The 24,656-nt window shown below is 54.3% G+C and overlaps 6 protein-coding genes across 6 annotated transcripts; 3 read left to right on the forward strand and 3 right to left on the reverse strand.

Moving 5' to 3' along the window:
- Positions 1–1,811: 1,811 nt before the first annotated feature.
- Positions 1,812–4,546, forward strand: M406DRAFT_50856 (uncharacterized protein; the record flags this gene model as incomplete). Its single annotated transcript, XM_040924424.1, has 5 exons — positions 1,812–1,865; positions 2,095–2,166; positions 2,264–2,430; positions 2,508–2,541; positions 3,203–4,546. 5 exons carry the CDS (start codon positions 1,812–1,814, stop codon positions 4,544–4,546), a joined length of 1,671 nt encoding a protein of 556 aa, XP_040772551.1.
- Positions 4,547–4,647: 101 nt separating this feature from the next.
- M406DRAFT_57645 (uncharacterized protein) lies at positions 4,648–5,024 on the forward strand. Its single transcript, XM_040924590.1, has one exon. The coding sequence runs from the start codon at positions 4,685–4,687 to the stop codon at positions 4,979–4,981; it is 297 nt and encodes a 98-aa protein (XP_040772552.1). The 5' UTR covers positions 4,648–4,684; the 3' UTR covers positions 4,982–5,024.
- Positions 5,025–5,085: 61 nt separating this feature from the next.
- Positions 5,086–6,484, reverse strand: M406DRAFT_295243 (uncharacterized protein). Its single transcript, XM_040919179.1, has 3 exons — positions 6,375–6,484; positions 6,002–6,264; positions 5,086–5,899 (listed from the first exon to the last, which is right to left on the reverse strand). Exons 1-3 carry the CDS (start codon positions 6,425–6,427, stop codon positions 5,262–5,264), a joined length of 954 nt encoding a protein of 317 aa, XP_040772553.1. The 5' UTR covers positions 6,428–6,484; the 3' UTR covers positions 5,086–5,261.
- Positions 6,485–6,971: 487 nt separating this feature from the next.
- Positions 6,972–9,251, forward strand: M406DRAFT_281639 (cytochrome P450). The gene is made up of 6 exons (XM_040918447.1): positions 6,972–7,161; positions 7,291–7,535; positions 7,633–7,868; positions 7,947–8,295; positions 8,371–8,806; positions 8,858–9,251. Exons 1-6 carry the CDS (start codon positions 7,031–7,033, stop codon positions 9,102–9,104), a joined length of 1,644 nt encoding a protein of 547 aa, XP_040772554.1. The 5' UTR covers positions 6,972–7,030; the 3' UTR covers positions 9,105–9,251.
- Positions 9,252–10,126: 875 nt separating this feature from the next.
- M406DRAFT_225918 (uncharacterized protein) lies at positions 10,127–13,765 on the reverse strand (the record flags this gene model as incomplete). The annotated part of the gene is made up of 2 exons (XM_040915734.1): positions 10,127–10,362; positions 10,429–13,765. Coding segments are annotated over 2 exons (3,573 nt in total), but the record flags the coding sequence as incomplete, so codon positions are not given.
- Positions 13,766–19,925: 6,160 nt separating this feature from the next.
- Positions 19,926–21,737, reverse strand: M406DRAFT_323931 (uncharacterized protein). Its single transcript, XM_040919831.1, has 5 exons — positions 21,493–21,737; positions 21,277–21,372; positions 21,083–21,196; positions 20,538–20,941; positions 19,926–20,374 (listed from the first exon to the last, which is right to left on the reverse strand). Exons 1-5 carry the CDS (start codon positions 21,595–21,597, stop codon positions 19,990–19,992), a joined length of 1,104 nt encoding a protein of 367 aa, XP_040772556.1. The 5' UTR covers positions 21,598–21,737; the 3' UTR covers positions 19,926–19,989.
- Between the last annotated feature and the right edge of the window lie 2,919 nt (positions 21,738–24,656).

Below are 24,656 nucleotides of genomic sequence, written 5' to 3' on the forward strand. Positions count from 1 at the left end.
TTTATCGGAACACGTTCAAGGGTAGGGTTACTTGTGGAAACCGGTTGTGGGGAGAAACGGTGGTGGGGCCCGATTGTCATGAACCCCCAGTCATTGCGGGGTTGGTTGGAGGGGCAGACCTGCTGTGTGGCGTACTATGGTTAGTGACGACAGGGGGCCTGATGAGGGGCGGGGCATCCGTGGTTGAGAGGAGGGCGGCACATATCCTCCTTCCGGTTCATTATCGTGCCGGGTGCTCTGGTTCTTCCGAGGGGGTACGTAAGTGTTAGCTAAAATTGGGATACGATGTACTGCAACATGATTGTGTGACCTGTCGAAGAAGAAGCAAAAAGGAATGACGAAAAGTGGTGGAAGTGCGGTCGAGGGAGCAGGTACAGAGAAGAGGAGGAGGGTGCGGAGAGGAGAAGGGGGGGAGGAAGGAGGAGAGGGGCTGTTAACAAGATCCCGTCGAAATCTGGGGTCTGCCATCTGGATTTGGAACCCGGATCTGAAAACCCAACAGAGCTATTTGCTGGTGAACTGAGTGGGCAACAGCGGGGAGAAGAAAGGACCCAGGAGGAGAAAAGCTTAGCCGGACGAGGGGCGAGCGAAAGGGAAAGTACTATGGTACAAAAAAACTTACTATTGGATAACACGAACTCTGGGGAAAGAACGGCTGAGCGGCTGCCGGCCACAACCGGAAGAGGGGTTTTGATCTCAGATCAAGGGGTCGGGAAGTTGAATACCAACAGCATAGTTTCAGTTGGGCGTTGTTAGCACATGCAGGGGATATGAATGGTCAGCAAGTTCTTCTACGCTCCGACTGGGCCCGACTTATTCACCATGTACTGTGCTCAGCCTTGCAGCGCCCCCCGCAGGCACGTCCGCTGCAGCCTCCCTCACCAAGAAGTCTCTTGCTTGTGTGGTGTGACGATCATTGCGACAGCCTTCATGAGAAGAAGACACCTCGAGTGTGGCTGTCAGAACAAACCATCTATAGACAAGCGTACAATTTTTGCAGCTATTCCTAGTCTTCGTCATCTCTTTTTTAACAATAGCACAACTTCGTCTGCAACATATACACACACGCTGGTACCATTATTTCTGTATTCCCCTCCGTATACTGTCTGTCACTTGATGTTCACCCTTGCCGACATCTTTTCCCCATTCTCGACCCCGCCCTCCCCTCCACCCCCCATCTCCTGCCCAACCAACTAGCTAGTCAAGAGTACCTACCACACACACACCATAGGACATAATTTACAGCGCGGATCAAACCTATGTGACATGACGATGTACGCCGTCATCAGCCCTCTTCCCGAAACTTGCAGGGGTCAACATCGTGACCGTCCCGGCTGGTTTTCGTGCCTCTCTCCTTCTTTGACGCCTCTCGACCAGTGAGCTGCCCTCCTCCGTCCCTCTTCAGCCGTCAACGCCCCACCCAGCCCGTTCATTTATACCCTCGGTTCAGACGCTATTTTATATGTGTGTGCCCCCCTCCCGTCCCAATCCAACCCTTAAAGCTATAGGCATCCACAAAGTGGGTTCTCTTTACCTCGCTTTCACAAGCATCAAGCATCAAGCCTTGTTCTCATTCTCCCCTGTGCACAACTACGGCTCTTAGTCTTACCTTTCCGGTCGTCTCTGATCCGATTCTTCGCGGCCCCTCGATCTACTACAAGAATAACACACGCTGCCCCCTTCTTTCCCATTCAAGTCTCTCCTGCCCCACGATGCATCGCCCATCTACTCCCTACAACGATCCCAAGGTCCAAGGCCCTCAAGCCCAGAGACTCGCTTCCGGCAAAGTACAAGACCTGAGAAAGATCATGATGCAGCAAAATACCGTCAACAAGACCGCTCTTCACCCGGGAGGTGTCATGTATGTACCATCTCTATGCTCCTTCTTCCCTTTTGCTCGTCATTGTCACCTCCCCGTCAAATGACGATTCCTGCTGGATACCAGACAAGAAGCAGAGAAGCTGACTTTGATTTTTTTTTTTGGAACACAGTCCTCACCCTCCGGAACACACTGAACTCGGTACGCCACATACACGAGGCTCCCTCTGTCATTGTTGCCCGTGTGCGCAGTGAGAGAAAATCATTTGGACATAGACCACTGACAACCGTGGAACAGAGGAGCTCCTGTACACCGAGGCTCATATCGACTACAACCGCGTGGCCATTGTACGTATACAATCAGGTGTAGCGAGAGCAACGAGGAGAAGGAGGAGGGAAATAAAAATGGCAGGAAACGCTAACAGTGTAACCACGATCAACACAGATTCCCAACCCATCAGTGGCCACTCTCTACGAAGATGCCCTCGTCTACGAACAAGGTTCCGCCATCACCTCCAGTGGTGCCCTGAGCGCCTACTCTGGCAAGAAGACCGGTCGTTCGCCACAGGATAAGCGGATTGTCAAGGAGCCTTCGTCAGAAGAGGATATTTGGTACGTTTGTAGCGTGGCCCAAACTTGACCTCCTGCCAGCAGGATGACCCTTTTTTCCAACAACTAACATCATACAGGTGGGGACCCGTCAACAAGCCCATGAGCCCTGAGGTGAGCAATAATTTCCCCTCGCAGGTCGACCTGCTTTCGCTTTTGAGAAGTTACCCTCTCATTTCTTGTCATTCCTGCGATCCTACAAGGTACATGCTGCCCGTGGTAGTGCCTCTGGTGTAACCCCTCTCTGCCCAGTCGTCATCAGCCGCAGCATGCTTGGCGAGTGTGCGCGCGTGTTCCCGCCTCCAATTGCCGATCAGATTTGATTGATTTCCCCCAAAACACATCGTCAAGCCCACTTTCGACGTCATAGCATTGGAGAACGTTCATCACTCTGCGCCCGAGTCATCGCACCAAATGCGTCTCGCGGTTTGTCAAGAGTCAGTCTTCGACTGGTCTGCTGGTCTGGCTGGTTTGCTGCTACGGGTGCACCTTAGTGCAAGATGCATCTGGAAGCACCGTCCCCCCTGTCGCTGAGGTCATATTGTACCCCACCAAGCCCAGGCCCGCCCTTAGCCCCTCCCTAGCCCCAGCCTATGCACCCCGCTGTGGTTGCCAATTCCGCTTCCACAGCCTTGAATCTGCCCCACTGCCGCTGCACGTCTTATCCTGCATTTTCCGTTCCCACCCGGTTGGAGGGGTCTGTCTGAAACCGCAACTTGAACCGACAATCCGGGATTGGTGGTTGGCTGACATGTGATGCTTCTTCATTGTACAGGTCTGGAAGATCAACCGCGAGCGTGCTGTCGACTACCTCAACACGAGGAGCCGCATCTACGTTATTGACGGTTATGCCGGCTGGGACGAGAAGTATCGCATTCGTGTGCGTGTCGTCTGCGCCCGCGCCTACCATGCTCTCTTTATGCGCAACATGCTCATCCGCCCTCCTCGCGAGGAGCTGGAGGGCTTCCAGCCCGACTACACCATCTACAATGCTGGTTCTTTCCCCGCCAACAAATTCACCGAGGGTATGACTTCTGGCACGTCCGTTGCTGTCAACTTTGCCGACAAGGAGATGGTCATCCTCGGCACTGAGTACGCTGGTGAGATGAAGAAGGGCGTATTCACCGTCCTCTTCTACGAGATGCCTGTCAAGCACAACGTGCTCACCCTGCACTCCTCCGCCAACGAGGGCGAGAAGGGCGACGTCACCCTCTTCTTCGGCCTGTCGGGCACTGGCAAGACCACCCTGTCTGCCGACCCCCGCCGGAAGCTGATCGGCGACGATGAGCACTGCTGGAGCGACGATGGTGTCTTCAACATTGAGGGAGGTTGCTACGCCAAGTGCATTGGCCTGTCGGGCGAGAAGGAGCCAGATATCTACAACGCCATCAAGTACGGCTCCGTCCTGGAGAACGTCGTCTTCGACCCTGACACTCGTGTTGTCGACTACGACGACGCGACCCTGACCGAGAACACGCGATGCGCCTACCCCATCGAGTACATTGAGAACGCCAAGATCCCGTGCTTGTCGCCCAGCCACCCGAGCAACATCATCCTGCTCACCTGCGACGCTCGCGGTGTCCTGCCGCCCATCTCCAAGCTGAGCCGCGCCCAGATCATGTTCCACTTCATCTCTGGCTACACCTCCAAAATGGCTGGCACTGAGGACGGAGTCCTTGAGCCCCAGGCTACCTTCTCGTCCTGCTTCGCCCAGCCCTTCCTGGCCCTGCACCCCATGCGCTACGCCAAGATGCTGGCGGACAAGATCGAGCACCACCAGACCAATGCCTGGCTGCTCAACACCGGCTGGGTTGGTGCCGGTGCCTCCCAGGGCGGTAAGCGCTGCCCGCTCAAGTACACGCGTGCCATCCTGGACGCTGTGCACTCGGGCGAGCTCGCCAAGGTCGAGTACGAGAACTACGACGTCTTCAACCTGCAGGTCCCCAAGAGCTGCCCTGGCGTTCCCTCTGAGCTGCTCAACCCGGCCAAGGCCTGGACAGCCGGCGCCGACAGCTTCAAGGAGGAGGTTACCAAGCTGGGCAAGCTGTTTGTCGAGAACTTCAAGAAGTTCGAGGCCGAGGCGACTGAGGAGGTCATCAAGGCTGGCCCCGTAGTCTAGACAAGTCCTCCTCTTTTAAGAGCGAAACTTGTTGCATCCTTCTCAACAACCTGTCTATTTTAATACTTTTTGGACTTTTTTTTTTTTTTTTTTTTTGGTTTTCTGCCTTTCTTTCTTTTTGTTAAGCAAGGAAATGACATGACGAGCATGAGCATCACAACAACAAACCACATTGGGCATTTGGCTGGCTTCTGGCTAGAAGGCAAAAGGACAATCCTATCAACAGGCCCGCAACGAGCATACGCGCTCCGCGCGATAGGTCATATGATGATACCACAAACCCCGCCGCCGGGGGATTTCAAAATTGGAGAGTGTGTGTTGTACTTACCACCACACTCGCGAGCCTGGCAACGAGCACACGCGCTCCGCGCTCCGAGGCAAATGAACCGCCATCAATTGTTTCTCAAAAAAGATGCGCCATGGGATGGAACCTGATTGTGTTCAGTAGGAGGGGGATAGGAGGATAGCAATGGAATATCGGACGGGATCACTTTATGTATCCAGAACCGTGCAAAGCAGACTGAGAATGAGAAAGCTTTCAACAATCAGACACGTATGCGTGCCATCTCCTCCATTACGTGCCTGGTATTCATCTATCTATTCACTTGTACCAACCCCCCCCCCCCCCCCCGGGATCCTTTTTTTTTTATTTTTGTAGAAGAGACCAAGAAACGATCTCGCCTGATGCAAGTGTTTTGACCCATGATCAAACCTTTTACACTACCTCCCCCTCCCCCTCCTTGGTGGCAATGATCCAGTTCAGATCCGCCCACGGCGGCAAATGCGTGATCCTCCCGCTCCTCACACGCCAGGCGCCCAGCTCCCCATCCCCGTCTGCCCCACAGGACCGCATCAGCTCCTCCACCTCCTCCAGGGTGCGCGTCCGCACCGACGACATCCAGCCGTCCCAGACCAGGACGAACGGGAGCACAGGCACGACCCAGCTCCAGAACAGGGTGCCGGGGCTCCGCCAGCGCCAGGCGAAGACGGGGGCAAAGGCCAGGACGCCGAGGCCCAGGAGGAGGACGGACAAGAAGGAGCGGAGGGTGCGGTCCTGGAGCTCGAAGATGGCGAGGCCCGAGGAGGTCTGGAGGGTGTCGCGCAGGATGGCGCGGGCCAGGGGGTCGGGGAAGTGGTGGAAGGCCAGGTGGAAGGTGCGGAAGGACTTGGTCTTTTGTCTCGGCTGCAGCGGGGACGAGGGGGAGGGGAGCGGGGGCTCGATGGTGGTGAGGAGGTTTGGGGGCGAGGCGGAGGCGTCGACTGGGTTGGGGGCGTAGTGGATGTTGGGCGAGGCGGCGGCGGAGAGGGCCCAGTTGTGGATGTGGGGGTGGAGGTCTGTGAGGACGAACTGGACTGGTTGTTGTTTTGCTTGTTTGTTTTGTTGGCCGTTGTCGTCTTCAGTCTTCACAACGCCGTTGGTGGCCTTGGTCGTACTATCGTTCGCATCATCACCACCAGAACCAGCAGCAGCCGCGCCGGCGAGGAGGGGTTTCGTCGTCGCCCGCTCGTTGTTGATGTACTTCTCAATCCAGGGCGTCGGGCCCCCTCCGCCTGCGCAGTAGTCCACGAAGACGAACTCCCCCACCTTGTCACCCAGGTCGTCTGCGAGGACCCTGGCGACGATGGAGGCGGGGGATTCGGGCTGGAGGGGGCGGAGGCTCATGAGCCAGGTCTCCGTGAGAGCAGCCTGAACCTTGGCTCGGAACCAAGGATGGAACCTGGGGGAGGTGATGATTGTGTTAGCCGGCTTGTTCTTGTTGCTTGTGAGAGAGGGGCTTGCTGTGTTGGAAAGGAAGATGGTTTGAATATGAAATGGGTGAGAGCTTACCAGGGCTGGTCGTGGATCTCAAAGACGTGCATGCGTGGGAGCCAGGGCGCCATCTTGGAATTGTAGTAGTCTATCTTGGGGATCCCTTAGAGAGGGGGTATTTAGTGAAGGTCTCTCTGTGTGTGTGAGAGAGAGAGAGATGAAGTATGTCTCTCAATCAAGCTGGCTGGGTTGATGGGTAAACGCCGCCGTATAAGAGAAGGTCAGTAAGGCTGACAGGAATAGTCCACAAGTTAAGTGGGATTGGGGAATGGCTTTTGAGCTTGCGATGAGGACGAAATGGAGGACAGGAAGCAAAAGAGCATTCTTAAAGAAGAGAAGAGCAATTGAACCTTTCCTGCGTGTGCAACTCCGATGGTTTATCATGAGCTCTTGAGACGTCGAGACGACGGTTGAGACAAGGTTTACCCATCCATGACGATGACGGGTCACCGTGCTGTGTTTCGGGAGCTCGGGTTCAGGGGCTGAGGGAGCAAGGGCTAGCTCTCAGATCACTGCTGCATAGCGCTGTACACTGCGCTAGAGTATAGATACTTTAGCCTGGGGGGGGGGGGCCTGAAACCCACCATCCCCCATGCGCTGTAAGCAGCTATACAACACTACCTGGGTATTGATGGTATTCCAGCCGTTGAGAGCCACAATCATCACCTCAAGCCATGGCCAGCCTCAGTACTATCTCTACAGGCTGGCTCCCCTCAGCATCAGCAGTTCTTATCCTCCTCGTCGGCCTCGTTCTCTCCTCCATTTTGAGAAAAAGCGGCATCCAAAGAGATGGACAGTATCTCAAGTGAGTTTGGCTTCTCTCTCTTTTTCTCCCTGCTGCCGCAACCGCGGTCCACATCACATCGCATCATACTACGCAGAGTCACTCAGAGCCACACTTGTAACTGACCAAGACCTTGCTCACAAAAAAAAGAAAACCACCCAACACGCTGCCCCTGGTGGGCAACGGCCTGCTCTTCCTCCAGGCCCGAGAGAAGCTCTTTGGCTGGTTCGTCAGGTGTGAGCGTCTCTTTGGCCGCGAGACCTTTGAGCTCTACGTGCCCAGCCTGCCGCCTGGCGTTGTCATCAACGACCCCAAGAACCTAGAGTTTGTATTTAAGAACGAGGGCGTCTTTGCCAAGGGAGAATTCATGAAGAAGCCCCTGTGGGACTTGTTTGGTGAGTTCTGCGAGGACTGTCACCCAGATGTGATATGATGATTATCGTGCGGCAAAGGTCTTCCTCAGGCTGATAATCAATGGCTGGTGTCTTGTAGGACATGGTATCATCAACTCGGACGGCGAGCTGTGGCGGGTCCAGCGCAAAGCCGGCCTGAGCTTTCTAAACAACAAGAACCTCCAGGTCCTCACAGACGTTGCCCTGCCGCGATACCTGGCCCAGAGTATCAGCCATCTCAAGGCCAGTTGTAGCGGCGGCGGCCGTCGCGAGGCAGACCTGCAAGCCGTGTTCCATGAGATCACGAGCCAGCTGATGGGCAAGATGGCATACAACGTACGCCCTCCCCCTCTGCTGCTGTCCTTACTGCCCCCTGTATATTCATGTAAAACTCATATTTTCCCCACCCTGCAGATGGAAATGCACGCCGATGACGAATTCAGCGTCGCTTTCGACTACGCCTCTGGAGTCTGTGCCGAGCGGGTGCAGAACCCACTGTGGCAGGTCACTGAGGTCTTCTTTGGCTCGAGGATGAAGAAGTCTGTCGCCATCGTTGGGGCATTTGGCAAAAGAATTGTCGACAGTGCCATCGAGGACCGAAAGAGAGGACTGGTGGGTGGGGTTCCAGCAGAAGCGCCGGGAGCAGCAGCATCTGGGAATGAAAAGCTTGATGAGATCTCCGGGAGCCTGATCCAGTCGTTGCTGGACTCGATTGGAGACCAGCGTATGGTCGCAGACGCAGCGCTGAATTATCTTTCCGCCGGTGAGACTGCCATCTACCTGAGAATGTGAGTTGCACCGATAATGATGGCCTTGCACTAACAACACCCGAAACCAGGCCGCGACACCACCGCACAGGCTCTGACATGGACTTTTCATCTCCTCATGCACCACCGCTACGCCTACGCCAAGATTCGTAGTGAAGTCCAGTCCCTCCTGGACGACGACTCCTCTTCCTCTTCCTCCCCCTCCCCTCCTCATAGCGACGCCGGCCTCCCCTTCAACCCAAACCTCTTCACCCCATCCGCCCTCCCCTACACCCACGCCGTTCTCCTCGAGTCCCTCCGCCTCCGGCCCCCAATCCCCTTCGAGATCAAACAAGCCCAGTCCGCCACCACCCTCCCAGACGGCACCTTTCTCCCTGCCGGCTCCGTCGTCGTCTGGTGTCCCTGGGCCATGAACCGCTCCCGCCTCACATGGGGCGACGACGCCACCGCCTTCCGACCCGAGCGCTGGCTTCAACAGCAGAACCACTCAGCCGCCGCCGGTGGCGGGTTCCCACTGACGACAACAACAACAACAACAACAACAACAACAACAACCAGACCCGCTCCCGAGTTCCCTGTCTTCAACGGTGGGCCCAGGACGTGCCTGGGCAAGCGCATGGCCGAGCTGGTCGCCGTGCAGGTCATCGCCGCCGTGGTGTGGTCGTTTGACTTTGTGCCCGCCTACGAGGGGACTGAGAGGAGGAGCAAGAGCAGCCTGACGCTGCCGATGGACGGTGGCCTGCCTGTGTTTGTCAAGGTGAGGAGTCGGGGTGGCGGCTTGACGGAAGGGCGGAGTTTGGGGTAGGCGAGCGGCTATAGGAAAGCCATTACCCAAGAGGCCCAGGTTTTTTTCTTCTTTGGTTTCTTATTTTTTGGGGGCGGGGGGTTGACATATATATATATGTATGTATGCATCTATACTTCTTCCTCATGACTGATATCTTCCTCTCTCTCTCTCTCTCTCTCTCTCTCTCTTTATGTCCGACCAATGGGCCTCTTCTGTCTAGTGAATATGATTCGTAGACGCGCTTTGCCCCCGACAATATCAAGACAATAAAAAGCTAGAAGACGATGATGGTTCTTGAAATTGATTTATCACTTTAATTGATACGCACGTTGGCGAGCACTACCGACTAGAGATTACTTTCGCTACCGTATCCCACTTTGGTCTGTCTCGCGAAGCACCCCCTCTCTTTCTGCAGGCCTAGAGTCGGCACGCCTCCTTCGTATTTTCTGTGTCCAGCATGAGGGATCGTTGTGAAGATGCGGGATCTGGTCGCCTGCTCCTGGGACCCTTCTCTTCGCCTTCGCGACCCCCCTCCCTGCCTTCCATCTGGCACCGTATGTGGTCTCCTCCCCCTTGGAAAATTCATAAACAATGAAACTCCTGATGTCGTTGAGTTCGCCTCAAGACTTCTCACCACGGAACGTCCAGTGGTAAATAAAAAATAAAAAAATAAAAAATAAAGAAAATTAAGAACAACGCAAGGATGGAAGCAAAGACCGAAGACCCTCAACATGAACACATGTATTATACAAAAAGGTATCTCGCTCCCTCTCTTTTTTCCCTTTGGTTGCCCCTTCACACACACACCATCTCATATAGGAACCAAAATTACGCCGACCATGCCAATTTTGATGACATTTGCAGGGGAAATGCTGACTGAAAGCAGCCACCTGAAGCGACTTCGTAGGTCGGATCGGTATCTGAATCGAATAAGTTGTTAAGTATGTTGTTGTTATAGTTGTCGTTATTGCAGAGCCAGTCGGCTAAAACATGCCACCAGGCAGATTGGGCGCAGGCCCTCCGCGCAAGCCCATCACCACGGCTCTGCCGGCCGGCGGACCGACAGCAACCTGTGGGGGGCTGATCCGCTTGCCAGGACCTATAGTGGCTCGCGCGTCCATTTTCATCTCAGAACTGGCCTTTCGCAGCCTGCGTCGACTTTCGTCGTTTGCCGAAAAGGCGCTGTTCCAGTCTCCTTCAGCGGTCTGGGCGAAAGGAGCTGCCGGAGGGGGCACGAGAGGCAGTTGTGGCGAGCTCGCACTAAAAGCAGCGTTGTCTGCCTCTTCGCCCCTGCGGCTGCCCATCAGGCCGCCCATGATCGTCCTTGTTCGAGAGCTATCACGCCTCCGCCTCGGGTTGACTGGTGGCAGAGGTGGTGGTGAGCCGGGGTCAGCGACGCTTCCACTTCTCGACCTGTTGCCCCCTGCAGCAGAAGACGGTAAGTTTGTCGTCGGAACTCGGGACGTCGACATCACAAATGTTGGCTCTGAGATGTCCTTCTTATTCACGACCCTCTTCATCGAGTCCGTAAGCGTCGAGCCGGTTGCAGTCGCATGGGAGTTGGTGGCGACAGAGGGGCGTCTCGGGAGCGGGCCAGTAGGTGTCGCAGGGGCTGATCCAGACGCGTGATTAGGTTGGTAGGGGCCGCGGGGTTGGTCGAATTTTCCGCCTTGAGGAGAGAGAGGGAATTGCCCAGAAGGCATGGGCCCGGTCATTGACCTTCCTGGATGGCTTCTCATAGTTGGTGAAGGGCCATTGCTATCATGGTACGCCGCTGGAGTATTGCCGCGGGGACCATTTGGAAAGGCAGCAACGGGCGGCATATGAGGTGAACGTCGAATATCGGTACCAGGCAATCCTGGAGACCGAATCATGGGGCTGTGCTGGCCCGGAGCACTGAGCATCTCCGCAGGCATAGGCTGGCCGTCTCTGTACTCCGGACGATCCCTCGATCTGGGTGGCGGAGGCCCGCTTCGTGACCGACCTGAACCTTCGCTGTTCTCAGACTCGCTACGGTCTCGAGCGACTTTGGATCGCGATCGAGGCGGTAGAGGTGCATCTTGCGGAGAGTTCTCTCTCATCTGTCGATATTGGCGGGGATTGACGGTCTGACGCTCGCTGCTGGGAGTGCGTGATGTTCCTCGTCGTGGCCCAGGAGCCCCAGACATTTGTTCCAGCGGTGCAGGCATCATTGGTTGTCCCATTTGCGGCAAAGATCTGGCCCCCGCCTCGAGATCCTTGCGCCTCTGAACTTCCCGCCTTGCCTGTCGGAAGGCTCTCAGGCTGGGGTGCGCATCCTCCTCTTCGTTCAACCGCGCCTCGGTATCATTGGTCTCATCGTGCTCCTTGATAGAATGCGGTACAGCCTCCCGGCCTCGGTCGATCAGGGACCCGCGGCTACTCTTGACTTTCAAAATACCCAGAGGATTTGACCGTGGCGGCGGGGTCGGCAGGTCACTTGTGGGCGCTGCCACTGTTGGCGGCGAGAATGACTGGGCGTCGGTCTCCACAAACGAGGTGAGCTTCTCTCTTACACGTCGGCGTGCATTGGCTAGTTGACTGGCAAATTCATCCTCCTCATCTGGGGAACGTGGCGAGTCGAGGAACGTTCTTGGTTCGGGTTGCGCCATTGTCGACTCCTCTCTTTTGGACAACGCGGGCTTTCTTGCGTCGGGAGGGCTCTGCTCAACAGCAGCTTCCGGAGATGCAGTCCATGCTGACTCCTCCCAGGGCTTCTTGGGCTTGAGAGGATCGTCGCGTCTACTGGGCGGAGACTGTGCATCGTTGTGTGGGGCATAGATTGACGAGACATCGCTTTCTGAGCGCAAGTGTTGCCGTACCATGCCACTCAGGCCCACATTAGGTCCCAGCGTTGGGGAATCCGCCAGAGTCGGCGCCTGGAGCCCAACAGAAAGCAGGCCGGCCTTCGCAGGCCACTGCTGCTCCTTCGCTTTGGAGGGAAACATTGGCGTCGAGGCTGGTGCTGGATTCCGAAAGGCGGGATGATCTTGATCGGACGGTCGCTCCAATCTAACTTCGGGGGAAGTCTGGTTTGAGAAGACATGCTCATTCAGGATGGGCGACTCGATAGTCTCGCCAGATGAAGGAACTTCAGCATCCTGTTGTGCAGACGCCGCCTTGTCCTGGTCTGATGGTACTGATACGATGGCTGGTCTGGTGTCCACCTCCTGCCTCCGGTTGGAAGCATCTGACTGAGAACGAGACTCAGAGAATGAGAGATCAGGGTCGTCATGGAATCTCCGCGTGGGCGTTTCTCGGCCAATCTGAAGCTGACGTTGCCTCTCGGCGTACTTGGAATCGTCGTAGGTTGCGTTCGGCTTCTGAAACATGTTCATGGCGGTAGCTTTACCGAGGTCCTGTGGTTGAATATTGAGTGGGACTTGCTCACCCGTGCCGGCATCGCTGATCGGAGGACTCAGGGGCGGGGGTGTGAAGACTCCAGGCTTTCCATCTGTAACATTCGAGACACGCGTATTCAATGTCATGGATCCGTTGAGAGGACCAGTGGCTGGTGGGCTGATGGACCGCAGATTCGGGGCGCTACCCTTGGTGACGACGGTCCGACGCTCACCTCCATAGGCCGCCCACCGATCCGTAAAAGTCTGCATGGTCGGAGAAGGAGAATTGGGCCCCAGCTCGGGCGTGCGAGCGCCTCCAGGGCGGCGCGCCAGCGTGTCCACCCGTGAGAGGACCGAGTGCTGCTGTTCTTGGAGGTCCTGGGTCAAGCCCTGCTCATACAATCTGCGAGTCCGGGTGACATGTCGGTCCAGTGAGGGTGTTGAAGCCGCCGAGGATGTTGCTGTCTGCTGTGAGTGGATGTCCTTGGAAGCTGTGTTTGACTGTGAGACAATCGAAGTGGCAGCGGTCGAGTTTCGGCCGCCAGATGGGGTGGATGAGGTCGTTGAAGAAGTCTCCCTCTTCTTGTTGTAGCCAGGGGGCAATGGAGACTCGGATCTCGTGATGAAGGATGCATCCTCCGTCCCTCTAGCCTCGTTGCTTATCGTCTTCTCGCCATCTTCTTCATCATCGCCGCACATCATCATCCCTGCCTCCTTATCCTTCTCCGCCTGTCTCCATTTCTGAAATGCGGACAAGGAGACGTCGTCGTCGTATAGGGCGCGCCCACTCATACCGTCAGCAACATTCTTCGTCGAGGCAGTGCCAGCTGCAATCTTGTAGATCTTCTGTCTGCCGCCAAACAGGACGTTGCTCTCCAAGGGTCTTGACCTCGTCATCACCCCGCCGGACTCATTGGAGGCTATGGAGTCTGTCCGCATGAATGGAGGGGCCCTGATCGACTCGACCTCGGCTATATCGCCGAGGGCATTCCCACCGCTGAAACCGAAGTCTGCGAGTCGTGACTGACGCTTCGGAAACAAGACGCTGTCGTCACTAGCTTTGCCAATCTTGCTGTTCGGGTCGTCTTGCTCACGGAGCATCGAGAAGCGCGCCGAGAGGCCGTTCATCAGGAGACTTGTACGGAAGTCATCATTAGAAGGCAGCGCCAGGGACAGGTCAATTTCTTGTTTCGCTTCCTGCTCAAGATTCTTCTTTCCGCGGCGAAAGAGGGAGAAGGAGGACTCGGACTCGAGGGAAGGGCGTGGGTCGGCCGAGTCCAGGTCCTTCGCACCCTTCTTCTTGTTCTTAAAGCGATTCATGGTCGTAGTAGTTGCTGATTAGATTAAATGGCGACGGTGCCTTCAGACGATACGAGCCACGTAGCCGACTGTAAGAGGAGAATTTTCTTTACGAGTTTGCGTCCATCAGAGCACCCGTGGCTTCACAGTGAGCCAGCCAACGGACAAACGTGTGTGTTTCGACTTCTCGAGATCAGAGGAGCTGGGGAAATCTGTGGCACATTTGCGTTAGCGGCAGGAACCAAACGCAGCTGCTGGAGTGCCGCACCCTCGTGGGGTTTGGTGCCTGAAATATGACGATGACTTCTTGGGGAGGAATAGAGTGGAATCTGCTTGGTGAAGGGTGACGGTACTCAAGAACACCGCATGGGAAAGAAACATTGATGCGTTCGCCGGGATGGTGGCTCCACCGTTGTTGAAGGCGTAGGGATGTTGCGGCTAGAAGATGTTTGCTCACCTCTTGATCGTTGCAGGTGTCGGAAGCGTTTCAGAGAATCAGGACGGAACCAGGTATGTTGGCGAAGCTGAACTTTCGAAGGGATCTCAACCCTGTGTGTTCTCTGGGAATGTCGCCCACGCTGCTCAAGAGATGTCGACTGGCGGACAGCCGCAGGGGAGGGGTGGTACAACTCAAGAGAGCGGGCCAGACGAGGGTCAGGTACGGTGCTGGTCTGCTGTGGTATGGTGCGACGAGTCGGTGGGTTGAGTTGCGCAAAGGTAGAGCAGTCCGCTGCAGTTTGAGGAGCAATCCCCGACAACAGGACTCTGGTGCGTTCAATGGGCCGCGACTGTTGAGGAATGGAAGATAATAGAACGAAGGACTGATGGTCAGATCCTCACATGCCAGAGCTGAACCGAGGGTGTCTGTGTCTCGCTGTCTGGGGTCTCTGCTGGTCGGTGCGTGATTGAGTGGCTATGTTGGATGGTGATTGAACGATTCGAGTTGGATCGGATCGAGTGGAGCGAGTGGATTGACTTTTCGTCTTGGTTTCGAGTAAATACCAAGATCAGATGACTCAAGGCCTGGTGAAGTGTATCTGCTTCCAGGTCGAATAGACGAGCCCGGACAGCGTCTAAGTAAGAATACTGCGGTGAGAGTCGAAAAATAAACGGGCGAAGCGAGACCCGAAGCCGAAGGGCACTTCAGCGTCAAACGAAGGCGAGAAAAGAAAGACAAGAAACCCGATAACCGACCAGGAACGTCAAGCAGAAACGAGTGGGATGAGAAAGAAAAAAAAGAATGATGGGGGGGGGGTGGCGCCTGATGATCTCACGTGGACGTGGTGGTGGAGGAGAGGAGGGGGAGGAATGTTGTTGCAGATGGGGTGGACGCGACGAGGTGGTGAAGGAGAAGGAGCTGGAGACCCCCAAGGCAGGGTCGAAAGTGAGCTCAGATCGCCTCGTGAAAAGGACTTTGACTGTTGGACAGAAGAACTCCTCCGGACATTGCGCACGGTAAAAGTGCACAATCATTGGACATACAGGCACCCTGCCGGTGGAGATGGGGCTAAACAGGGGTAGGAAGTGCGGGACCCTGTCAGTGTCAATTTAGCGCCAGGTACGCCCTATAGTCCTGCGGTAGCGCTACTCTACAGAGGGTTGTGCCCGCCACGTTCCAACAGGCAGCGTGGGAGGATCTTTCCACAGCAGTGCTCTGTAGGGCACACACACTCCCCCGAAGAGGAAGGAAAAGAGGGGACAGGGGGGCCTAGAAGACGGACGGATGCAGGGTAGGGGTCAAAGGGGGATTCCGCTGTCCTGGGGCCGGAACAGAACCAGAAAATCAAGAGACCAAGCAAAGAACCTGAGCGCCCCACGAGGGGGGACAGGGATTGGGTTCAGTAGCGTGGCAGGGACCAGGACTGGCCACCACCCGTGTATCCCGGGTCCCCGTCCTCCTGGCCGCTGCCACTCTCCCGCTTCACTGCTACGGTATTTCCTATACCAAGTGCTATGGCAGCTATGATTCACAGAGCAGTAAATGTTGATGGTTCAATGTACTTGTACGTGCGTACTTGATGTAGCACTGCAGGAAGTACCCAACCATTCGAGCACCATCTACTAATTTCGAGTAACTCAACATGAAAACGCCCTCATGTACGATCGTAATCCTTCTTCCCCTTTTTCTCAAACACTTCGCCGTCCACCTCTCAAAGGCTCAGCCTCGCCCCCTCCGTTTGAACAGAAGGGTGTGTTAATATCCTCTTCCAACCTAGCGATACCCCATTTCTTCGCTACAGCGATTGCGGTGCTTTTGCAATATGGTCACTGACCATACCGATACGGTTACCCGGCGTGAGTTTCGTCTTTTTGCCCCCCCCCCCCACAAGCCGTCAGGAATACTACCGCCTGAAACTGCGGATTGCAGATGCGGGATCGGGATCTGATGACGTTGGATCGGTAAACGCTCCGACCATCTCACCTTATCCCACTCTGTTTTGCGAACACGCCTTAGGCTGAAGAAGGGGGCACGACGTCCGACAGGGCAGATGCGCAGGATAATTTCTTGAAAGGCGCCAACAGGCGCGCTCTTTTTTTTTTTTTTTTTTTTTGACTTGCCTTTGCCCTGCAAGAACAGCCTGTAGGCCTTGGGCCAATACAACACCTTGAACCAAGATGGCGCCGCCAAAACCGCCACAGCAAGGCAAGATCATGCAGCCCGTCGGTGGCGCGACAGATGGTGGCTACAATACGGACTCGTCGAGAGACTCCCATTGGATTTTGGGTCATGATCGTATATCCTCATGGCAGGGGACAACAGGGCTCAGCTGGATCCGAGGCTGAACAGTCGAGCCCCCCGTTCTCTCATTGAGCATCCAGCCTGAGGATTCCGACTCGTCGCCAGCCATCCTGTTCCAGCCTATCCGATCCTGTACGACATCTCACCCGTCTTGAATCCTAGTCTGAGTCAACTTGGGACCCGTGTCCCATCTACACAAGTCGTCCCTTGCTTGAGGATAAATTGCCTTGTCTCAAAGGGGGGAGCTTGCCTTTCTTGCGACAGCCATGACGGAACAGCTCGCACTTGGCACTCCATGTGGAGGATCTACTGGATCCGACATGTATGCTAGCTGCGAGTTTTCTTCTTCTTCTTTCTTGTGTGCGTGAGGCACAAGATGTTCGTCTGCGCATTCATTCGTTTGACCCAGCCGGGGGTGACACAAGGCAGAACCCATCTTTAACCCTTTAACGCCGCCCCCTTCTGGCTTGGCTGCCGCCCGCCCCTCCTAAATTCTCAGAGTGTGCCGCGCCCCTGGAACCTGCGTCGTGTTTGTGCAGCGTTAGATGGCCAGCTAGCCGGCTTGCAGACGCATGGTTCCGCGCAGCCAATTGGGATGCTGTGCCTGCGCAAGCGTCAGGTACGGAACAAGGACCTCTGGATGCTGCAGCAGGGCCGTTGTGACCCCACTACTACCACTACCCCCTCCTTGGGTACCACCGGCGCGTTGGGTTGTACCATAGTATGTCCAGATTTTTGGTTGCGAATTTGCTGATGGGCGTAGATCCCCCTTTCTCGCTTGTGCAATGGTATCGAGTGCGCACGCACTTAACCAGGGACCAGCAAACCAGGAATGGTCGCGTTGCAGCAGCCCATCGACCTGTCACCCATCGATCACATCTTCACTCACTTAAGCCATCTCACGATAACTCTTGTATCCTGCTGCATTCGGCCCCTAGTGCGAACCGTGTCATGGGGTGGGCCAGTCTGGTTTTGACTGGCATGTCTTTATCATCTCATGCCTGCAAACCTTAACAACAGTGTTAAAATCTAGTTGACAAGTGTTCATGCGCTCGAAGCATGGCCATCCAGGGTCCCACCTTCTGGGCTCGAAAAAAAAAACCCCCCATCAGCCGTAATGAGCTCCGGAAATTCAGGAGCCAGCCAATGCTATATCTATGTCATACATGCTGGAGGACGGCGGACGGCGGACGGCGACCGGCGTGCAGCAGGATTGTTTGTGTCACCAAAAACCAGATGATCCATCATCAGTCATCATCCAATGCCGTCCAACCATCTTGCTTCACTCGCCCGCACGTGTAGACCCCAGCACTCAGTCTTCTTGGCACCTAGCAGCCGCACACACGTCCGAACCGGGAAGCCTGCACAAAGTGCATGTGTATTTCAGGTGCTGACGATCAGACGAACGAGAATCAAGTACTTGCCGGTGGTGACTTTCGGTCGTTTCAACAGTCTAGCTTGTTCGACAAAAGAGAGGAGGCCCTGTGGGGTGATTTCCATCAGCTGGTGACGGGGAGGTGCCAGGATCGCTCACCTGGTCAGCCACTGCATGGGTTTGATGAATCTCTGTGTGATTGTCATGCGCACCCACACTGGCGGGCCGGTGGAGTCTTTCTTGTGGCCTTAGCACACGTGAATTTCTTTCCGGAACAGGATTCGGAAATGTCCGCCACCCTCGCCCCAGGCCCACGCCCGTCCGTCTACGCAAGAAAGAAGAAGGGAATAAAAGAAAAGAAAGCCAAAGACGCTGATCAGATTTCTCTCGCAATACAGTTTACCTTCAGGACAAAATCTGGCGGGAGGACAGTTACAAGCCTGGCCAGCCAGACATCAATCTGTCGTCGTCTTCGGCGTCAACCACCACAGGGAGGCCTGTCCAAGAACCACCCAAGCCAGACGCACAAGCACACGACTATTACAATACTCCGTGTCATGTTGATTCCCACCAAGCTCCGGAATGATGTTCTCTGGGGCAGATCGAGTCTGGAGTGGAACCTGTTCGCCCCGCAGGCATCGGAGACCCGCTGTGTAAGGCGGGAGAACCACAACGTCTCCCAAGAACGAGGCCGGATCGAAATCATTCCAGATGGAAAAAAAAATCCCAATGAAATTCCGCCCCACGGCCAAATTGAGTAATTTCCGCCTCGGCTTTTGGAGACGAGCAAAAAATCAATCTACCTCCATCTACACACGATGACGCTTTCTGTCCTGTCTTCTTGGGCTGCGACGTGGTTTCGATCTTCATGCCACATTTCCTCGGCTGCTTTTCAGCTTGCAAGGAACGGCGTGTGGGCGACGTGCTCATGAAGCAATTTGCCTTTGCCGAGGGCGTTTTTGTCAGAAGGCAAAGCGATGCCTACAACTCAGGTACCGAGCCTCGAGGCTAGCCATAGTGTCCACAACGGCGGGCAGATAAGACGTACATCGGCTGTTGCGACAACACCAATCGTCCCCTGTTTCCTCGAATGCGACTGGTCGACAGAGTATATTTTGCGCGCTTGGGTTATGACCGCGCGCGCAACCACGTCAAGTCTGCAAGCCGGTTTTTTTTTTTTTTTTTTTACGACGCTGTCAGACATGCAAATGCGGCGGTCGACGCCACTCCCGTTAAACTGATACACACACACTATAGGACGCGTTTAGAGCGCGCGACTGAATGATAACCCAGAGTAGGCAAAGCGCTCTCGTGGAAGCGCGCAACGGGCACCCATCAGTATCCGGCAGGTGGGATGCATGAGATTGCCGGTCGCTTTGGGTTGCAGTGCTTTGACTGGTATCCAGTACCACAATCCTTTCCCTCCTCCTCCTATTGGTAACCTACGCCGTGCCCTTTTTCAAACTTACCACTTTGTACAACCCCCAACCCGTCAGGCAAAGATTATGCTGTGGTTCCCTTGAGTCGCACAGATCTGTTTTCTGTCAATCCCGCACAACTCTTTTGTGACACCGACTCAGACTGCACAGGCATGTGCATGTCTCGCGCGGCTGACGTACAGAAATTATTCCTGACCCCATTGTGATTCCTCAATCTCGCGTGCCGGTTCTCAAAGGAGCCCCACGTGGAGTCGGCCCATCTCGCGTAGATGGAATCTCGTTGACGGGAAGGGGTACTTGAGACATTCGCGTCGGTGCGCGTCGAGTGGCCGCGTTTGTGTCGGTGTCCTGCTTTTGCCTGAGAATCAGTCGCACAGTCCAGGCATTTCCTCCAACGTCTGAAAGTTCTTGGAGTTGCTCTGAGGACTCAGAGTCATTTATTCCTTGTTGTTGGCATGTTTGTACACCAAGTGTTGCAGTCGGTCGAGTGAGCGCATGTAAAGACTTGATTGTCCTTGAAGGAGCACAGCGCAGAGATCGAAAGGGCTTCTTGAGACCGTCATCTTCGGGGTGTATCGACCTGCGCAACAAACCCTTGGCCACATGGCCAGTATCCAAAGGCTTGTTACCATCATTGCAAATACATTCCATACTCATGATAAGGCTAATGAAACATCAACTTCCCTGACCCTCACGACCCTCTGGACCCGATAAGCGTCTCTCGATCCGTCTCCGTGCTCCTCTTTCTCTGCGGTGATATCGATCCCGTGCCAGTCTGGCTCTCAGGATCCGGACCAGCGCTCCACGGGTGCATTTCCTCCCAAGCCGTCTTGTGATCCCTGGCCTGGCTATCCTCCTGCGTGACCGTGATCTCGGTCGTCACGAAAATGTGACCGCAGTTGTGCTTTAGGACGGGCCAGAACACGGGCAGCGAGGCGGCGACAATGGCGAGGCTGACCTCGAGGGAGGACAGGACGATGGGGCTACAGAGATACCAGGTCGGGTCGAGGTTCGGGTAGGTGCCACCCCTCGACTGGATGATCTGGACGAGACGGATGAGCGAGACCAAATTGATACTGTCCGAGGGTAGTAGTGTCAGCTCGTCATCTATTGAAGCAGACGGTCTGCTGGTTTGCGAGGTACCCGAGAAGCGAGAATGGTCTCCTCGCCTCCCGCCCCTCCCCCCAAAAACGCACGACATGCTCGGGATGGTGTTTTCTTTTTCTTTTTTTCACGTACATAACCCCAACAAGAACCAGGCACGTCATATACAGCCTAGAGTTGGAAGCCACAACTCCTGTCACGAGGTATGGCAAGATAATGGCCAGCATCGCAAGATCAAGCAACATATTCGTCGCACTGAGAGCGAGGTATGCGCCGAGGGTCTCGTTGGGATTCAGGCTGGAAAATCCAAATCTGATTGCCGACGTATTGGCGAAGTCCCATATGGCCGAGATGGGGAAAGCAGGAAACCACGAGACGAAGGAGAAGGCTGATCCCCACAGCGCAACGATTATCAGCAGGATCTTGGCAGCCATGCGATATCTGGACTTCTCGGCGAAGACCCGCAGGTACTGTAGAAGGATGGCGATCTTGATGAGGGTTGTAGAGGTGGTGTAGAGGGCGCTCGAGACGTAGATGGTCTGTGAGAAGAAGACGAAGACGAAGACGTGGCGTCAATATTTGCTCCATCTCCAAGTTTCCCCCCCCCCCCCCTCCCTCTCCAAAAAAAGGAAGGAAAAACAATGTCTCTGTCATTCCTTCAACGAGGGCTGCTGGCTTACCTTGATAAAGTCCTCGATTGACGTGGGATCTGGGGTTAGGAAGCTAACCAAGTGTTCTCCCATGTGATAATCGAAGCCGACCAGCACGGAGATGGCCAAGCTCGTCCCTGTGATCTATACGCACACATTCAACTCAGCTATGCAAGTCCTCTCGTCCTGCGTTGGGGTTCTGAGGCGAACTTGTGCATACTCACCACAGACAAGATGACAAACACATCATCCCAACCCGGACACCTTGTGATCTTGAACCGAACGTATAACCTCGCACAAGCACATAAGACAGAAACGACCTGTATGTACAGTTTCCCCCGGTCAGTCAGAGTCACCTGCAAAGCAACAAGCAAAAACAGGGAACGAAAGGGGGATTGGGGACGACGACAGGAACGGGCAAGAGGGGAAGCAGGACTCACCATCAACGAAATGATCAGGCCGAATGCAACAGGCCTATGGTTTAGGGGGGGCTCCGGTTCATGGAGATTCTCGGCCAAACCGACCAGATCGTACAATGCCGACATAGTTCGTATCCTGTCGTGCTATTTCCCACGTATAGCATTGGAGTACTATACGAGGGCCACATGGATAATTCTCGTGTAGAAAAGTTGGAAAAGAGGGATATTCTCACGACTTTCAGAGAGGATGTCTAGTTTCTCCCCACTTCTCTCTTTTTCTTATTTCAATTTTTCAAAAGAAAAAAAGATCACTTCCTTTGAAACAAAAACGGTGGTCTTGGCGTGGGATATGTGCGGGACGTATACTTAAATCACCCAAATTCATCCCATGGCGACGATGACATCTCTCTCTCTCCCCCCCCCCCTCCCCCTCTCTACACACAGTTCTTGATGGGCGAGTGAGTGTAGACCCAGCCGGTTTGGAAGGAAAAGGCCCTCCACTCTAGGCTACGGATCTCCGTCTGTCCCGTCCGTCTCATATGCATGCAGCCTAGTCTGCGCGCCATCTTCGTCAGTGGGCACTGGCACATGGCCGCATTTGGTGATAGTGCGGGACGAGTCAGCGATCGTGAAGCAAATGATAACATCATTGGTGTTCTTTTCTTCTTCTTTTCTTCAGACTACTATACTGGCCCGCGGTAAACTAAAGTACTTATCACGCAAAGTTATCACCAGGAACGTAAATGACCAGGATTCAGCATCCTCTTTTCAACGGGGAAAACTGACTCTACCATTTTGTGAGATAAGACTCATGCCCACTCGGGAGCACATCTGATTGCCTAAGTACTGTTTTCCCCTTCACTTTCCCGATCGCCATATTACTTAGGCTCGGTTGTGGGGGGGGGGGGGGTTTGGGAAGAAACGGGCCATGTGACAATCTACGAAAACAAAGTTCACCGCACGTGCCAGAACGCAAAGGGAAAAAGAAAAGAAGCATTGTGTTAAGAGATCGGGAAGCGATGGGCATGGAAAAGCTTAATTCTAGATCTCTTGCCAATATATTGCTTATTTCCCCATCCATCCCCTACTTCCGCAACGGCCTTCCGCGCTTTGATAGTGTCGATGCTATCTTGGCGGACCTTGGCTGCCAAGGTTGGTCCGTTCATCCCCCCCAACGCCGGACCCGTCGAACGGGGGAGATCGAGCCTGGTTTTCCGCGTCATGTAACTTGACTCGACCGACCTTCGCCGACTCAAGATTGTTTTATTCTGGATGCCGTTGGGCATAAAGGTTCTCGGGACACCACGGACCGTGAAACCGGAGAGGGGGTTGATGTCAATATTGCTGGTCTTGGCGCAAGGTCGGAATGGCCTCACTTCCAACAGATTTGCCATGAGCGAAGTAATTGGGCCTGCTGGCTGTTCGAAACGGCGCCTGATACGAGACGGTAATTAATACTCTTAATACTCTTGATGACGGCTTCTCTGCGGGTGAAGCCAGTCGATAGGGCTGATTGAAGCAGCGGTCACGGATCTTGGTCGAAGCCTCCTCAGGTGGCACAATGCACAACCTTAGATTGCTGCGAAATCTGGCCACCGAGCATACTGACTGTTCTGTCCCTCCCTTTCGAAGCTGGTATGGGTAATGCCTTCAAGGACTGGATTCGTTGATGATGCCCTTTCCTGTTGAAGCATGGAGTAATTACTTGATTACAACTTGAGGTTGGATTCATCGACAGCAGCGTGTGGTCAAATTATGGGCTCACTTCTTATACACACCCTATGCGACAGGAATTCTTATGAGATTCCGCTGTCTTGAGGTGTAATTAGCTTTTGAGTCAATCACAGTCGGAGCTTCTGTGGAGGAAGATGGTGATCATGATATCGCAAGTCTTGTATGACGCCTGGAGCATAGAAATGAGTGGTCACTTTTGTGCTTGGTGTACCGAGTAATTATTTGATTTGTGCCTTGGCCTTGGAACAAAGATTAGTGAAAGTTTCAGATTACAATGATTACAATACTGTCTCTTAGGCTTCGGGCATGATGCTGGTCTGCACTGGCGCATCTTATATATTTATCATAGAAGGCAACTTGTCCGGGACACATAATTACATCATATCCATGAATAGACACAGGTATCACAGTTAGTATCTCTTGGAGCTGATAGATGAGAACAGTCAGGGAACTTGAAGGCAACGAGCAGTCTGTTATAACTGCATGCAGACAGAACATCGGTCCAGGGGGCAGAAATGAATCCGTGGATGACCAACGACGCGATGGGACAAAGTGCAAAGTTTTGGAACCTGGCTAACCATCTGTCGACAAGGGATCAAATGTCGGACTCCTGTGGCCCAAATTCCAAGAAGAAAAAGGGGAGATAGGACCAGTCTGTTTTTCAGCCTCAGGGAGACTTGTTGTATTGCAAATCAAGACTGTGGACCGCTTCTCCATGTCGATCTCTTCGTAATTATACCACCATGCACAGTGGTTGAAGAACGTGCGCAGCAGGCACTGGGTGTATTCGTGATGAGAATGATTAAGGTTCAAGCATAAAGTATGGCTGATCAGAATCAAGAGTGCTGGTCAGAACGAGCGGATGTAATTTACTTGTTCTGTGCGAAACCTTCCGGGACCATTGCGAGCTCAGATTGATGAGAAGGATAATAAACATTTGACGCGTGTGTAACACATGACACAGCCTTGGAGCTAGGAATTCCTGTAGGCCTGCCGCAAGGCCTGAATTGTGGGAACTGTTTTTATAGGTCTTCCTGTTCCTGCATTGGGATCCCTCAAGTCTCATGTGCTGCTCTCTCTGACCAAGAGTTGGTGAGGATTCTGCAAAAGAACCTTTGTGCGCGTATTGGCTAGGTGTGGGATTTGTACTACTAGAGTAGAGTTCTTACGGGGCCGGCGGGCGCCCGTATATAATTAGGCCTAAAGAGAAATGGATTTTCCGTGGTCTGAATTTGGCCTCAGCCACGCAAACCCTCCAAAATCTCAGACGAGCGGATTCTGGAATACCGCCACCAACCTCTCTCCAGACAAGACGTGTTTTGCGTGCCGATTAAACCGATGGTGAGGGCTCATGGGTCAGTTCACCTAGACAAGTGATTGGTAGTGGCACAAACACACTTGGGGCTTTGGTGATGCACTTAATTGTTGGCCGTTTAAGCCGTGTGGGCCAA

This window comes from Cryphonectria parasitica, assembly GCF_011745365.1.
Source record: "Cryphonectria parasitica EP155 unplaced genomic scaffold M406scaffold_8, whole genome shotgun sequence".
Taxonomy (NCBI): Eukaryota; Fungi; Ascomycota; class Sordariomycetes; order Diaporthales; family Cryphonectriaceae; genus Cryphonectria; species Cryphonectria parasitica.